Genomic DNA, 15,654 nt, shown 5'->3' with positions numbered 1-15,654 from the left:
CGTAAGTACATTATATAAACCGTTGAGCGTACACGTGGTTTATGGTATAAACATAGACAGTCTTAATGTATTCTTTATTATTGCACCTATATTCTGTTCAGTGAGAATTGATAAGAAAAACAAAATTATTTAACCGTCGTGTTAAATATATGTAATAACAAAATTCTGTCAGTTTTATAATGACTGACTGAAAAATCAGTTTTATAAAGACAGCTCGCTGCATGAATATTGTATGCATCTACTTTGAAATTTATATTTAAATTGAAAGCTCTTTTTATCAACTCCCACCAAACAGACAGTTTATGTTACAAAGATAACAAATTGGACGGGGTATAAAAATCCTTAAATAAACGAAAAGTTGTAATAGCCAAAAAACGAAAAGAAAACATTTTGCTACATTACAATCGATAAAAATAACATTTGTTCCGGTTACAATTAACCTGGTTTCGTGGAGATTACCACATGAAATATTATTTATGGGTTATGAACCTTTTAATGGTGTTGCCAGTCGCAATGTAATTGGATCGCTGCAACAGAGTAAATACACAAATGGAAGGTATATTTATTTGTAGAGCTATAAACAGTGAAGGTAAAGTAATAGATAAGGCACCTAAGGAAAACATTGCAAGCTTGAAATTTTTTTTTAACTGGCAACACTTTTCAGCACCAATGTAGTTACTTTTAATAAATGACTATGTTTACTTTATTCGTTTAAATAGAAATAGGGTAAAATATTTAAAAATAATGGTATCTAAGTTACTAAAAAATATACAACCTAATTTTTAATAGAAAAGATTACAGCGAATAATTTACTTAGCACCGTAAATTAAGAATTAGTTATTTATTAATAAGTTTAAAGCTTCAGTATTTTTGCTTCAATTGACGGCGATTGCATTGAAATGAATCAATAACAGTAAAGAAAACTTAACTATCTTCAAAATTATACATCATCTTAATTTATGAATAACTTATGATTAAGTACTTAATGTTATAATCTCTCGAAATATTTACGTTATAACTTATTTCATTAATAATGAGACTGAAGAAAATAATTACAAAACGATAGTTTGAACACAGACTAAATAGTTCTATTGCTAAGTGCTAATAGACATTAAAATAGCACCCAGTTTTGGCGGTTATATATCTCACATAAAAATTGTATTAGAAGTTGTAAAAGATAAATACTAACTGACCAATACGAAACTTGTAAAACAGATAAAACTTCATTGTAAAAGGGATATATTAGATCGTTTCTGTTTGCGATTTTTGTCGTGTGACATTTAATTTTTTTTTACGTCAAACAAAAAGGTTTCCCGCCAAAATTCGCAAACTGTCAAAATGAGAAACGTCAAACGTTGTAATTAGTTATAAAGTAGAAATAGAAATAGAAATAGAAAGCGTTTTATTTGCCACCATGTAACTCTTAGTAATTAATACACAAAACAGAAAAAAAAGATAGTAATGGAGGCAAAAAGGACTCCCCGTCAGCAAAGCAGCAACCATTACTTAAAATGTATTGCTGCACTGATTTTCAGAGGAGACCACGTGACTGTACAGATGCAATGATTCAGTATTAAATGATACATATAATTATGAAAGTGTGTTTATGTAGCATAGGTAAATAAGTAGGTTTTTTTCGTAAGCTTTCTATCCAGAATTAGACTTAAACATTTGTTTTAAGGTGTTTTTACAAACGGAATATATTAAATCGAAAGACGTGTGACAACACAGCTTGTAAAGTTTTCATAAATACAACTGCGCGTAGGTACTGGCCAGTAAAAATCATTTTTGACTATTTATTTTTAAATGATATTTATTATTTTTTTAAACATTTTAGATTCAGTATGTAGATGTTCTAGAACACACTCGAATATTCTTTATCGTATGGCGACACTAGCCCGCGCTGGTCTGGTCGGTCGCAATGTTGGTACAATTATTGGTTCTTCAACATCTTCCTTTGTGGTTTCACTGTAAAATAATGTTAGATTGGGTTTCAATTACATTTTTGTTAGATATTAATTGGTATTGGTACCAACACGTATGAAAAAAATATAGAACTGAAAGGGAAATTGAAGAATGTTAAGTAAGTTTAATTTGAGAAGTCTATGCTTAACTATCGTATTATTTTGTCAAGTCTTTTTTGAAGTGAAACTTCTGTATCGGGGTTGGAAAAAAATTTAGTGTAACATTTTTTGCTACGCGTGACATTTTTCCGTTACGCGCCATCTTTTTCTTATCCCTACCATGCGTGATTCGTATTTCTGTAAAGTTGCTTATACAGTATATAAATTATTTTTTGAAAAATAAGGTCATAAAGAAGTTTCACTTCTTACGTGTGTACACTAGTACACGCACACATTTTTTATGATGTAGGATCAATTACACCTTTGACAGGAGTTAAATTGTTGAACTTAAGCGTCTACAAAATGTTAGGCTAATTACTGAAGCACTCACCTTATTTTGGAAAGCCAGTTAGTTATATCTACTCTTACTCCTTCACCACCTTGAGAGAAATAACTATTGTTAATACAAACTAAACATGCTTATACTAGTATCTGAAATAATCGCTCTGATTTTTTTAAATCACCATCGCTACATCCAGAACGTAGAAATTACTTTAAAGAAAATCACACATGTAATAGAACTAATTTAAACTATCTCCAAGCAAAATTGGATTCATGCAGACTTAGGAATCTATGAAATTTCAAATTTCATGCAAGTTAAAGTCAATTTTAATAAAACCAATATTTTTTAATGTATAAAAATATCTCGCATTATCTTTCTAGTCTTCCCAAGTACCAAAAGTTACCTACTAGAAACGTCCTAATATTATCGTTTACCATCTGAATCTAATGTATTGTCATGCATAATAAAATATTGCTAGAATTTTTACGTATTTCATTTATAAAGAACTAGCTGTCCCGCGCGGTTTTCTATAGATAATCTGTATTCTGGTCTATACGCTAAAATACTGCCAAGTTTAAAATCCGTTGAGTAATTTTGTTTACATTCGTTCAAAATTTCGAGCCAAACGATGATTTATTTGTGTTACATTATATTATAGTCCATTGAATGAGTCCCTCCAAGGGGGGTCTAGAGTGCGTGAGTTAGTAACGTAAGATGTTTCTTCGGAAACATGTCAAGAGTCCCTAGGTAATAAACATACTAAAACCCCGGGCCACTAGGAGGAGCCCCGGAGTGGGGGGAGGGGGGAAATGGGTCCATTTTTTCATTTTTCGCTTAAATCTCAAAAACGGTACATGTTAGAGAAAAACTTTCAAGGAAAAGTTGAAAGGCCAAAAAATTATCTACAAGTTGTACCTGAATCATTTTTTCCTATATCCTACCGTTTCTGAGTTATACGCAGTAAAACATGATTTTGGCTCAAACAATTTCCACATCAATCGATCAAAAAATATTTCTTTCTTCCAAAAAACTCAAATGTGCAACTTGTGACCAGTACTGATAGATTGCTCTTAATTAGTTCTATAATTGGTAAAATAAACACATTCCTCCATGGAAGCCTTTAGGAGGAATCGATTGTCAAAATATTATATTAGGGCAGTTTGAGTTACTGAACTTGATCTTTTTATTTTTTCTTCCAAAAAACTCAAAAGTGCAACTTGTGACCGGTACAGATAGATTGCTCATAATTAGGTCTATCATTGCTAAAAATACCAGATTCCACCACGGAGGCGTTTACGGGGAATTGAATTTTATCAGGGTAGTTACGATACATGAACTTTTTATTTTTTTCTTCCAAAAAGCTCAAAAGTGCAACTTGTGACCGGTACAAATAGATTGCTCATAATTAGGTCTATCATTGATAAAAATACCAGATTCCACCATGGAGGCGTTTACGGGGAATTTAATTTTATTAGGGTAGTTAGTTAAAAAGTTCATGTATCGTAACTACCCTAATAAAATTCAATACCTCCTAAACGCCTCCATGGTGGAATCTGGTTTTTTTATCAATGATAGACCTAATTATGAGCAATTTATCGGTACCGATCACAAGTTGCACTTTTGAGTTTTTTTGGAAGAAAAAAAATAAAAAGTTCAAGTATCGTATCTACCCTAATAAAATTCAATTTCCCGTAAACGCCTCCGTGGTGGAATCTAGTATTTTTATCAATGATAGACCTTATTATGAGCAATCTATCTGTACCGGTCACAAGTTGCACTTTTGAGTTTTTTGGAAGAAAAAAATAAAAAGATCAAGTTCAGTAACTCAAACTACCCTAATATAATATTTTGACAATCGATTCCTCTTAAAGGCTTCCATGGAGGAATGTGTTTATTTTACCAATTATAGACCTAATTAAGAGCAATCTATCAGTACCGGTCACAAGTTGCACTTTTGAGTTTTTTGGAAGAAAAAAATAAAAAGATAAAGTACAGTTACTCAAACTACCCTAATATAGTATTTTGACAATCGATTCCTCCTAAAGGCTTCCATGGAGGAATGTGTTTATTTTACCAATTATAGACCTAATTATGAGCAATCTATCAGTATCGGTCACAAGTTGCACTTTTGAGTTTTTTTGGAGAAAAAAAATAAAAAGTTTAAGTATCGTAACTACCCTAATAAAATTCAATTCCCCGTAAACGCCTCCGTGGTGGAATCTGGTATTTTTATCAATGATAGACCCAATTATGAGCAATCTATCTGTACCGGTCACAAGTTGCACTTTTGAGTTTTTTGGAAGAAAAAAATAAAAAGATCAAGTTCAGTAACTCAAACTACCATAATATAATATTTTGACAATCGATTCCTCCTAAAGGCTTCCATGGAGGAATGTGTTTATTTTACCAATTATAGACCTAATTAAGAGCAATCTATCAGTACCGGTCACAAGTTGCACATTTTAGTTTTTTGGAAGAAAGAAATATTTTTTGATCGATTGATGTGGAAATTGTTTGAGCCAAAATCATGTTTTACTGCGTATAACTCAGAAACGGTAGGATATAGGAAAAAATGATTCAGGTACAACTTGTAGATAATTTTATGGCCTTTCAACTTTTCCTTGAAAGTTTTTCTCTAACATGTACCGTTTTTGATATTTAAGCGAAAAATGAAAAAATGGACCCATTTCTCCCCTCCCCCCACTCCGGGGCTCCTCCTAGTGGCCCGGGGTTTTAGTATGTTTATTACCTAGGGACTCTTGACATCTTTCCGAAGAAACATCTTACGTTACTAACTCACGCACTCTAGAACTTTTTATTCAATGGACTATTATTATAATATTTCACTATTGTTTAAAACACTGTTTTGTCCTGTGGTTTTGTCATTCTAATTTATAATTTTATAATATTTTGTCCTTTAACGCACGCGAAAAGTTATTTCGCGGAAGGAATTCATAGATCATAGTTTTGATTATAAATCAGTATCACGTACCATTTTTTTCCTTCCAAGGTCAAACCCTACATGCGTAATCTTTATTATATTTTGAACCAGAGCACGTTTGTGCGTGATTTACAGTTCAAAAACAGTGTTAACTTTCTTGACGTGTTTTGATGGACTAAATACTTTGTTGAAGTATAAGCGTTAGTTACATTTTAAATTAACGGCAATTGAAAAAGCTACAAAGCTAATACATATACCTGAATCAGATTGCCAGATCTATTTTTTATTTTTTTTTGTGACAGGTAATAAGGTAAGCTAAGGTTTTTCGTAATTTTTTCTAAATTTTTTTAAATATTTAATAAAATTAATTAGGCATAAGATTTAGTATAATCAATACATAACAAATTCGTTCTACACTGAAAATTTTCCAACTTTATGGTCCTACATACCAGCCAACTACCCTCCACTTACCTGATCTTAATAGGCTGCCTCAAGGATATCTCCGATCCCGAAGACGAAGGTGTTCTCGTAGCGAGCAGGCGGGGCGGGCGCGGGGTGCGGGGCGAGTGGGGGGAGTGCGGGGAGCGGGGGGAGTGCGGGGAGCGCGGGGAGCGGGGGGAGTGCGGGGAGCGCCCGCCCAGCGCGAACTCCAGGCGATAGTTGTCGGAGCGCGGGCTGCCGCTGAACGAGCCTTCTACACCTGGAATATTATGTTTATGAATATCTCAATATATATACTTATATCTCGTGTCACAATATTTGTCCTCAATGGACTCCTAAACCACATAACCGATTATAATAAAATTCGCACACCATGTGATGTGATATACAAAGGGGTTAGCATAAAATGTATGTTACTGTGGCAAGGTTAAATTCTTTTAATGCATCGCTACTGTTGACTCACGTAGGCGTGGTGGATAATTGCCAGCTATCGGCGATTAGAAAGCACTCAGTGAATATTTAAATGATATATCGGTTTGTAGTTTGTAAGTGTCTAGAAACGGTAATAGTTTTTTATTTGGTCAAGTGGTTGGTAACAATTATGTATATGACTCTATTTATAAAAACGGCTTAATTAGAGGAGTTAGGGATAAATGTGGTATAAAAATATGCTATAATTTTGAAAGAATTGGTAAAATATCTTTCCTTATTTGAAAATCAATTGATTAGTGAAAAAACTCACTTCAACACCTTGATATTTAAAAGATGTACGTCAAATTCAAATAGTCTTATATGGCATTACTGTTACATAAAGTCACTAGTTGCCCTCGAGACAAGGAAAATATAAATTATGTTTTATAATTGATCATCCGCACTTACAAATACTAAGTTTATAATCAAATCACGTCTAATACAGTAAGCAATATGGGCTGGCGGCCTCGACATCGCTTCATGTGGGACATACATTTCATTTGCATTCATTGACCCTTTTTGCTAGTATTTAGTATGGTGAGAGATAATTTTAATTTATGCAAACGCTGCCTGGTAAAGAAGAATTTACTGCAGTTACTATTTTTCCTTTTATTTTTTAAAATTTTAATCCGATGTTAAGAAATGAGGGGGTTATCATTTCGTATTTTTTTAGGTCGTTGTTACCTAGAACTTTCGATTGGGAGAACAGATTTTCATGTTTTGTTGTGTTTATTTGAAAGATGATCTTTCTTATTTTTCAGCACTTTAGTTTTTTGTTAAATTTTTTTGTATTGAAAATTCTTTAGGCGCGTTGACAGCAAAATTCCAAGGTCGCGTTATGGCAATACCGTCACGTCATGGAGTAAGGCGTCTATTTTTGTATTTTTGAATCTTGTCAAAGAAGTTGCCACTTCTGACACGTGTGCTCGGCACATAGGCTCTTTTTTTCTTTCAATATAATATCATATCCCTGTAAATTTTTTCAATATAATATCGTATCCCTGTATATTTTTTCAATATATGTAATATCGTATGCCTGTAAATTTTTTCAATATAATATCGTATCCCTGTATATTTTTTCAATATAATATCGTATCCCTGTATATTTTTTCAATATATGTAATATCGTATGCCTGTATATTTTTTCAATATAATATCGTATCCCTGTATATTTTTTCAATATATGTAATATCGTATGCCTGTAAATTTTTTCAATATATGTAATATCGTATGCCTACGTATATTTTTTCAATATAATATCGTATCCCTGTATATTTTTTCAATATATGTAATATCGTATGCCTGTAAATTTTTTCAATATAATATCGTATCCCTGTATATTTTTTCAATATAATATCGTATCCCTGTATATTTTTTCAATATAATATCGTATCCCTGTATATTTTTTCAATATATGTAATATCGTATGCCTGTATATTTTTTCAATATAATATCGTATCCCTGTATATTTTTTCAATATATGTAATATCGTATGCCTGTAAATTTTTTCAATATAATATCGTATCCCTGTATATTTTTTCAATATAATATCGTATCCCTGTATATTTTTTCAATATATGTAATATCGTATGCCTGTATATTTTTTCAATATAATATCGTATCCCTGTATATTTTTTCAATATATGTAATATCGTATGCCTGTAAATTTTTTCAATATATGTAATATCGTATGCCTACGTATATTTTTTCAATATAATATCGTATCCCTGTATATTTTTTCAATATATGTAATATCGTATGCCTGTAAATTTTTTCAATATAATATCGTATCCCTGTATATTTTTTCAATATAATATCGTATCCCTGTATATTTTTTCAATATAATATCGTATCCCTGTATATTTTTTCAATATATGTAATATCGTATGCCTGTATATTTTTTCAATATAATATCGTATCCCTGTATATTTTTTCAATATATGTAATATCGTATGCCTGTAAATTTTTTCAATATATGTAATATCGTATGCCTACGTATATTTTTTCAATATAATATCGTATCCCTGTATATTTTTTCAATATATGTAATATCGTATGCCTGTAAATTTTTTCAATATAATATCGTATCCCTGTATATTTTTTCAATATAATATCGTATCCCTGTATATTTTTTCAATATAATATCGTATCCCTGTATATTTTTTCAATATATGTAATATCGTATGCCTGTATATTTTTTCAATATAATATCGTATCCCTGTATATTTTTTCAATATAATATCGTATCCCTGTATATTTTTTCAATATATGTAATATCGTATGCCTGTATATTTTTTCAATATAATATCGTATCCCTGTATATTTTTTCAATATATGTAATATCGTATGCCTGTAAATTTTTTCAATATATGTAATATCGTATGCCTACGTATATTTTTTCAATATAATATCGTATCCCTGTATATTTTTTCAATATATGTAATATCGTATGCCTGTAAATTTTTTCAATATAATATCGTATCCCTGTATATTTTTTCAATATAATATCGTATCCCTGTATATTTTTTCAATATAATATCGTATCCCTGTATATTTTTTCAATATATGTAATATCGTATGCCTGTATATTTTTTCAATATAATATCGTATCCCTGTATATTTTTTCAATATAATATCGTATCCCTGTATATTTTTTCAATATAATATCGTATCCCTGTATATTTTTTCAATATAATATCGTATCCCTGTATATTTTTTCAATATATGTAATATCGTATGCCTGTATATTTTTTCAATATAATATCGTATCCCTGTATATTTTTTCAATATATGTAATATCGTATGCCTGTAAATTTTTTCAATATATGTAATATCGTATGCCTACGTATATTTTTTCAATATAATATCGTATCCCTGTATATTTTTTCAATATATGTAATATCGTATGCCTGTAAATTTTTTCAATATAATATCGTATCCCTGTATATTTTTTCAATATAATATCGTATCCCTGTATATTTTTTCAATATAATATCGTATCCCTGTATATTTTTTCAATATATGTAATATCGTATGCCTGTATATTTTTTCAATATAATATCGTATCCCTGTATATTTTTTCAATATAATATCGTATCCCTGTATATTTTTTCAATATATGTAATATCGTATGCCTGTATATTTTTTCAATATAATATCGTATCCCTGTATATTTTTTCAATATATGTAATATCGTATGCCTGTAAATTTTTTCAATATATGTAATATCGTATGCCTACGTATATTTTTTCAATATAATATCGTATCCCTGTATATTTTTTCAATATATGTAATATCGTATGCCTGTAAATTTTTTCAATATAATATCGTATCCCTGTATATTTTTTCAATATAATATCGTATCCCTGTATATTTTTTCAATATAATATCGTATCCCTGTATATTTTTTCAATATATGTAATATCGTATGCCTGTATATTTTTTCAATATAATATCGTATCCCTGTATATTTTTTCAATATAATATCGTATGCCTGTATATTTTTTCAATATAATATCGTATCCCTGTACAGCGAGTCGCTCACCGTGCGCGTGCGGGTGGTGCGTGAGCGGCATGCGCGCGCAGGCGGGCGGGTGCGCGTGCGGCTGCGCGAGCGGCGCCGCGCTCCAGTCGCGGTAAACGCGCCGCGCGGGGTTGCCGTTTGTGCGCCACTCGGACAGCTCCACGCTGAGGACCTGTAGGGCAACGATAATAATTAATTTTTTGACGTGACAACGTCTTATAATTCGATAGAGCCGGCTGCAAGCACGAAAAAACATGACTCATGCGGCGTTACCTCGCTCTGAGTCGTTCCATGTAAGGCTTGAAGTGCAAGTGAGAGCGCGGAACGAGCGACAAAGAAGCACAATCGGACGTTGTCACGTTCAACTATCGTCAGTAAACCGACTTTACAGACAACCAATTTTTTTACGTCAAATTTAACAAAGATGGGTCATCCAGTGAATGACGAAGCGTAAGATGAACTTAATGAGCAGAGGCCTTACGCATCTGCTAAAGGATTGCCAAGACTATGATAAGAAAGGAAATACAAAATAGGACTGAGAAAGCGAAGAAAAAGATACTCATTGTGTGAAACACAGTCGCATGCATGTGTTACTTTTTTACGCCAATCTCCGAATTAATTGAAATTAATTTCAAAGAAAAAAAAAATGAATCTGAGACACAAAGCAACCTGTAAAATAGATAACAATGAACCATTGACCATAAATAGATTTGTCTGAAATGTAATATTTCAGTAAAAGTTTTATGCGACCACTCACAACAATTCTAATTGATTCTCCAAGTTTTATCTAAAAGAAAAAAGCTCTCAAAGAATTTTAAATCAACACACTCACCGGTGTGGAACTCTTGCTCCGGCCACTAATATCCGACCCGTTGCTTGTCCTGTTTCTATCTCTACTTCTCTCTGGAGACTCGCGACAAGAACCGTCGGGATCATCGCGAGACTGAAAAAAGGATGTTAAATCATTGAGTTTCTGTTTCTAAGACTGTTGATCTTATGGTCATTTAACGAATTTGTTGAAGATATTTAGATTCAGGACAAAGCACTCTACGATAGTTTCATATAATCAAATCAAAATTGTTCTCAGTATTTTAGTCCGTTGAGTCCTCACTCCTCATTAGCGAGTGCCATGTTATAAGTGTACTTTATATTAATAAACACTTGTAACTATAACACAAGTGACAATAGAAATATGGCTTACCTTTTGATGGTTTGAGGTCGGCATGCTATTAGCGCCGCTGCTGACGAGCCGCAGTTGCTGTCTTATATTCGCCTTTTCCCTCGCACGCTTGCGTTGGAACTCTTCTTCTACCCTATAAAAGTATTTCTTATTAATCAGGATGTTTACTTCGGACATGGAGTCAAAGAGAAGTATTTACGAACGGAGAAGAAACATTAGTAAAAGTTCTGCTGTTTTTACTTGTCCTAAAAAATCTTGGTAGGTCTTTTAGGCTAGGTCAAATCTATCTATAAATTAAGCCAATCCATGCTATAAATCATCTATGTCAAGACGCACCTCCTCATAGCTTCCAGCTCAGTTTTCCTCTGCTGCTCCTTCAGGTCGGCCTCCTTGGACAGCTTCTCAGCGAGTCGCCGCCTCTCCAGTTGTCTGACAGTCGACTGGAATGTGAACCTCTTGCTGCGGGGTTGCGGGTTCGTGCGCTGTAAAGGAAAATTGAATTATAATGATTTTTTTATAAACTTTTACCATGTAAATATGCAAAGTTGTGATTGGCTTGGAATGATTAATTGAAAGAATACTCAAATGTAGATGTTATTGGAGGAATGTAATCGTCCATTATATTGTCTCCATAAAAATTGTAAAAATTAAAAACATTGATATCATAAAAAAAGAGAACAATCTGGAACTTCGTGATCCAGGAAAATATGATTACCTATTGTCCTATAATAAAAATAATATAATATATCACGTATATAATGGTACCGTACTTAATTAACTAAAGGCTATTCTTTTCAATTGTATTCGAATGAATTCTATTAACTCAATATATTTTAACCATAACAGCTAAATAATTCATAATTTCTCTCGTCCCGTCGTCACCATCAGATTAGCAAGTGAATTAGTGTCACCAGTCAACACATCAAAGCAAAACACAATAGATGATTTCTTCTTACAGTGGTATCTTTTGTGTGGGCTCACTTAGGCAGCATTTGGAGCGTGCGAATGGACGGGATCTAATGATCAGACCTGGTTTCCTTATGAGCGATTTGGAGATGAGATGACCTTTATAGTGTCACGCTTATGAGTTTTTGAGATATATGCGTTTAAGAACTTTGCATCTTTTTAGTATTTCTGGTTCGACATCGCAAGGAACAGTGAGTTTTTCATATAATAAATATTAGTATGAAATGCAGTCGCAGATATACAATTCGTGGTATAAAATATTTGAAGAGTATCTAGCCCATATTTGACCCTATGGATCATCAATTATACAAAACAGCCATGTGGTTTAATATTGCGTGAAACAGACAGATGCTATTTTTATTATGTGAATGCATTCTCAACATTAATGCGACTCTTATATAAAAACTAGCGGTCCGCCCCGGCTTCGCCCATGGTACATATGAAAAATAGATGTTGGCCGATTCTCAGACTTACCCGATATGCACAGAAAATTTCATGAGAATCGGTCCACCCGTTTCGGAGGAGTATGCAGACTAACATTGTGACACGAGAATTTTATATATAAGATGAACCCACAATGCAATTTTCAAATAGTGTGAGTATTATTTAATAACAAAGGCAATGGAAAGCAGATGATTAAAATCTGGGCCATCCTTGCGTAAGCGGCCTCACTGGATGCGTGGTTCCTATTGTTTAGATTCGCTAATTACTGCGTAATTCAAATGCATGGTTAACAGTTTGATTGAGTAGGATAAGTGCAGGGCTTACGTTCAATTTGGTTAAAAGGTTTGCAATTAAAGATTATCTTGATTGAAGACACAGGCTGCAATCCTTTAAAATTCTATAAAGTTGTCTGGTATTGACTTCTGCAGGCTAAATTATCGAATTTCCTACTAATTATAATCCATACGAAAAATAAATTTGTAATAAATTAAAACAACATTTAAAATGACTTTAAAACAACGATACAGGTACATGGAATAACTTGCCTCTTCTCCAGTAGTAACGGTGATCCACAATCTGTCCGGAAGTCTTTACAAATATAATATGTTTTATCTAACTACATTATTGCTATCAAGGAAAACGCAGCTTTACGTGACACGCGTGAAGGAATTCCGCCAAACAATTTCCCGCTCAAATATCATAATAACGATCTAATTCAACTATTAGTTCCACGCGAATCGAGATGAACAAACATCATGTGCCATCTATTTTGTGTATGATTCATAATAATAAGTTCCTGTGTTGGCTCTTCGTTTGCTTATAGCTATAGGTATTTTCTAATATATTATGATTTTTCTATCATTAATTAATAACGCGAATAATTATAATCTTTAAACTAAAATGAAATTGTAATTGCTTTTTTTAACGTTGGAAAATGCATTTATGCATCCCCCTCGGCAGTTTTGCTGTCCAAGGGGGTATGTGGGACTCGCACGAAGCCATACCTCACTAAAGCCCAACGGTGACCGTCTAGATACAACAATCTTGCAATCTAAAAAAAACGTAACTAATTTATTGAAGTTTTTAATTCAGTCGATCTATTATGTACCTATATCAATTGTGATTGGCAATTGCGTCTAACGATTAAACATAATATCGTATTAATATAAAGAGAACAATGTCTAAATAATACACTCCTATTAAATTAAATGGCTTTTTCGTGGTTATAATTTATTGCTTTTGTTATTTAATGGTTTAAATAGAATATAAACATATGAGGTCATTCGTTATATTATATTATCTATTATTTTACCATACAAATAGATATTAACCAAACAACAAGTATACTTTTACACATAGCAATTAATTAAACCAGCAATATTTTAACAACTGTGTATTGCTTTGTTATTTGAAAACGTAGATAAATAGATAATACTAGCATTTGTATACGTAGTATATTATTATTAGTCTGTGCTAGCATGTTCCGATACACGTAATTATTTTATGACTCTTTTTTCATTAGATAAGCCTTTTTCAAAATAGTTTACGAATTACAATAAATTCTCAAATAAACCGAATATAAGAAAACGCATTTTTTTATACAGACATCATTCATAATTCGATTCTTCGAGATCACGCTTATTGAAGAAGAAATATTTTTGTGTTTTCCTTCATTAAATCGACGTTGCTTTCTTGACACGTTTTCCCACAATTAAACACATATTTCAGTATCATTATGTAGTTTTAGTTCATAATGATGTTGTGGAAAAGCTGATTAAGGAAGAATTCTAAGTATACAGGGTGTCCCAAAAAGTAGTGATGAACGGAAGCTGGGAGGTAGAGGACCTAAAGGGCTATCCGAATCACCCCCATGTATGTTATGCGATTTTTCGTATTTTCGGAGTTATGACGTTTTTTTTCAATTTTTCACCTATCGCCGAGTACGGTGATATTTTCACTCATGGTGACGTCAATTATTGCGGAAGGTGCTTGATTTTTTTTGTGTGCTAAGCTGAAAGATAGGCCAATTCAGTATGGTAACATTTACTATCGTTAGATCTTTGAATGGAATAAAAAAAAGAATTAAAATGCCAAGAAAGATAAAATTACCCAGTATGTTCTCCACTTCAAGGGCCCGTAAAAAAATAAAATCACATAAAAAAAGTTTTTCATTTGGCTTTTAAAAACTTGCTCTATCTATCAGGTAGCTACCCTGAAAATTTCATTTTATTATTCAGAAGGCTTCAATCGAAAAATTGAAATCTAAATGAGGTAAGTGCAAAAATTGAATTAACATGATGATTAATAAAAACAAATTAAAACCAATAACAAGGTGTTTAATTACCAGAAATTTTTAAAATGACCCCGCTATTGCTCAGTGCAAGTGCGACATCACCGTAAAAAGTTGTCTTTTAAATGTCTGAATGCCCTTTTATCATTTTTAATGGTTTCTTCTGCTACTATGAATTTCCAGGTTATTTCGTTCAAATTGTGGCAGTCTCTCGTCTTTGTAGTATCCCCACGGAAAAAAATCAATAGGGTTTATGTCCGGGGACCGTCGAGGCCAGGCTAAAGGGCAAAGATACCCTGAAAGATGGATTGGTCGTTGCAGCCTGCGCATGCGCTGGTGACGCCTGCCTTAAAGCCTGGCCTGCACGGTCCCTCGACCTAAACCCCATTGATTTGTTTCAATGGGGATACTAAAAAGACCTCGGCTACTTGAGAGAATGCTACAATTTGGACGAAATAACCCGGAAATTCATAGTAGCAGAAGAAACCATTAAAAATGATAAAAGGGCATTCAGACATTTAAAAGACAACTTTTTACGGTGATGTCGCACTTGCATTGAGCAACAGCGGGGTTATTTTAAAAATTTCTGGTAATTAAACACCTATTTATGGGTTTTAATTTGGTTTTAATGATCATCATGTTAATAAAATTTTTGCACTTACCACATTTAGATTTCAATTTTTCGATTGAAGCCTTCTGAATAATAAAATGAAATTTTTAGGGTAGCTACCTGATAGATAGAGCGAGTTTTTAAAAGCCAAATGGAAAACTTTTTTTATGTGATTTTATTTTTTTATGGGCCCTTGAAGTTGTGAACATACTGGGTAATTTTATCTTTCTTGGCATTTAATTCTTTTTTTATTCCATTCGAAGATCTAACGATAGTAAATGTTACCATACTGAATTGGCCTATCTTTCAGCTTACCACACAAAAACAAATCAAGCATCTAGCGCAATAAGTCACGTCACCATAAATAAAAATCTCATCGTAC

General features: G+C 32.5%; 1 protein-coding gene across 4 annotated transcripts in view; it reads right to left on the bottom strand.

Moving 5' to 3' along the window:
* Window positions 1–1,629: 1,629 nt before the first annotated feature.
* LOC149474844 (uncharacterized) overlaps window positions 1,630–15,654 on the bottom strand; it is a 115,486-nt gene continuing 101,461 nt past the window's right edge. For 3 of the 4 annotated variants that reach the window (XM_089714080.1, XM_089714082.1, XM_089714081.1), the window contains 6 exons: window positions 11,299–11,444; window positions 10,984–11,095; window positions 10,615–10,725; window positions 9,804–9,954; window positions 5,819–6,047; window positions 1,630–1,968 (listed from right to left, as the gene is read on the bottom strand). In XM_089714080.1, coding sequence (XP_089570206.1) covers window positions 1,878–1,968; window positions 5,819–6,047; window positions 9,804–9,954; window positions 10,615–10,725; window positions 10,984–11,095; window positions 11,299–11,444 — 840 coding nt within the window. In that variant the 3' untranslated portion in view covers window positions 1,630–1,877. Of the gene's footprint in view, window positions 1,969–2,454; window positions 2,504–5,818; window positions 6,048–9,803; window positions 9,955–10,614; window positions 10,726–10,983; window positions 11,096–11,298; window positions 11,445–15,654 lie in introns of all 4 variants that reach the window. The other variant, XM_089714083.1, reaches the window with a different exon arrangement.

The sequence above is a fragment of the Colias philodice genome, unplaced genomic scaffold, assembly GCF_061535455.1.
Source record: "Colias philodice isolate Cphi_HAF_F1 unplaced genomic scaffold, ilColPhil1 Martin Lab GWU primary ptg000018l_1:1-1108441, whole genome shotgun sequence".
In the NCBI taxonomy this organism is placed as follows: Eukaryota; Metazoa; Arthropoda; class Insecta; order Lepidoptera; family Pieridae; genus Colias; species Colias philodice.
Note: the sequence above shows the minus strand (reverse complement) of the source record. Positions and strands in the feature narration are given on the sequence as shown.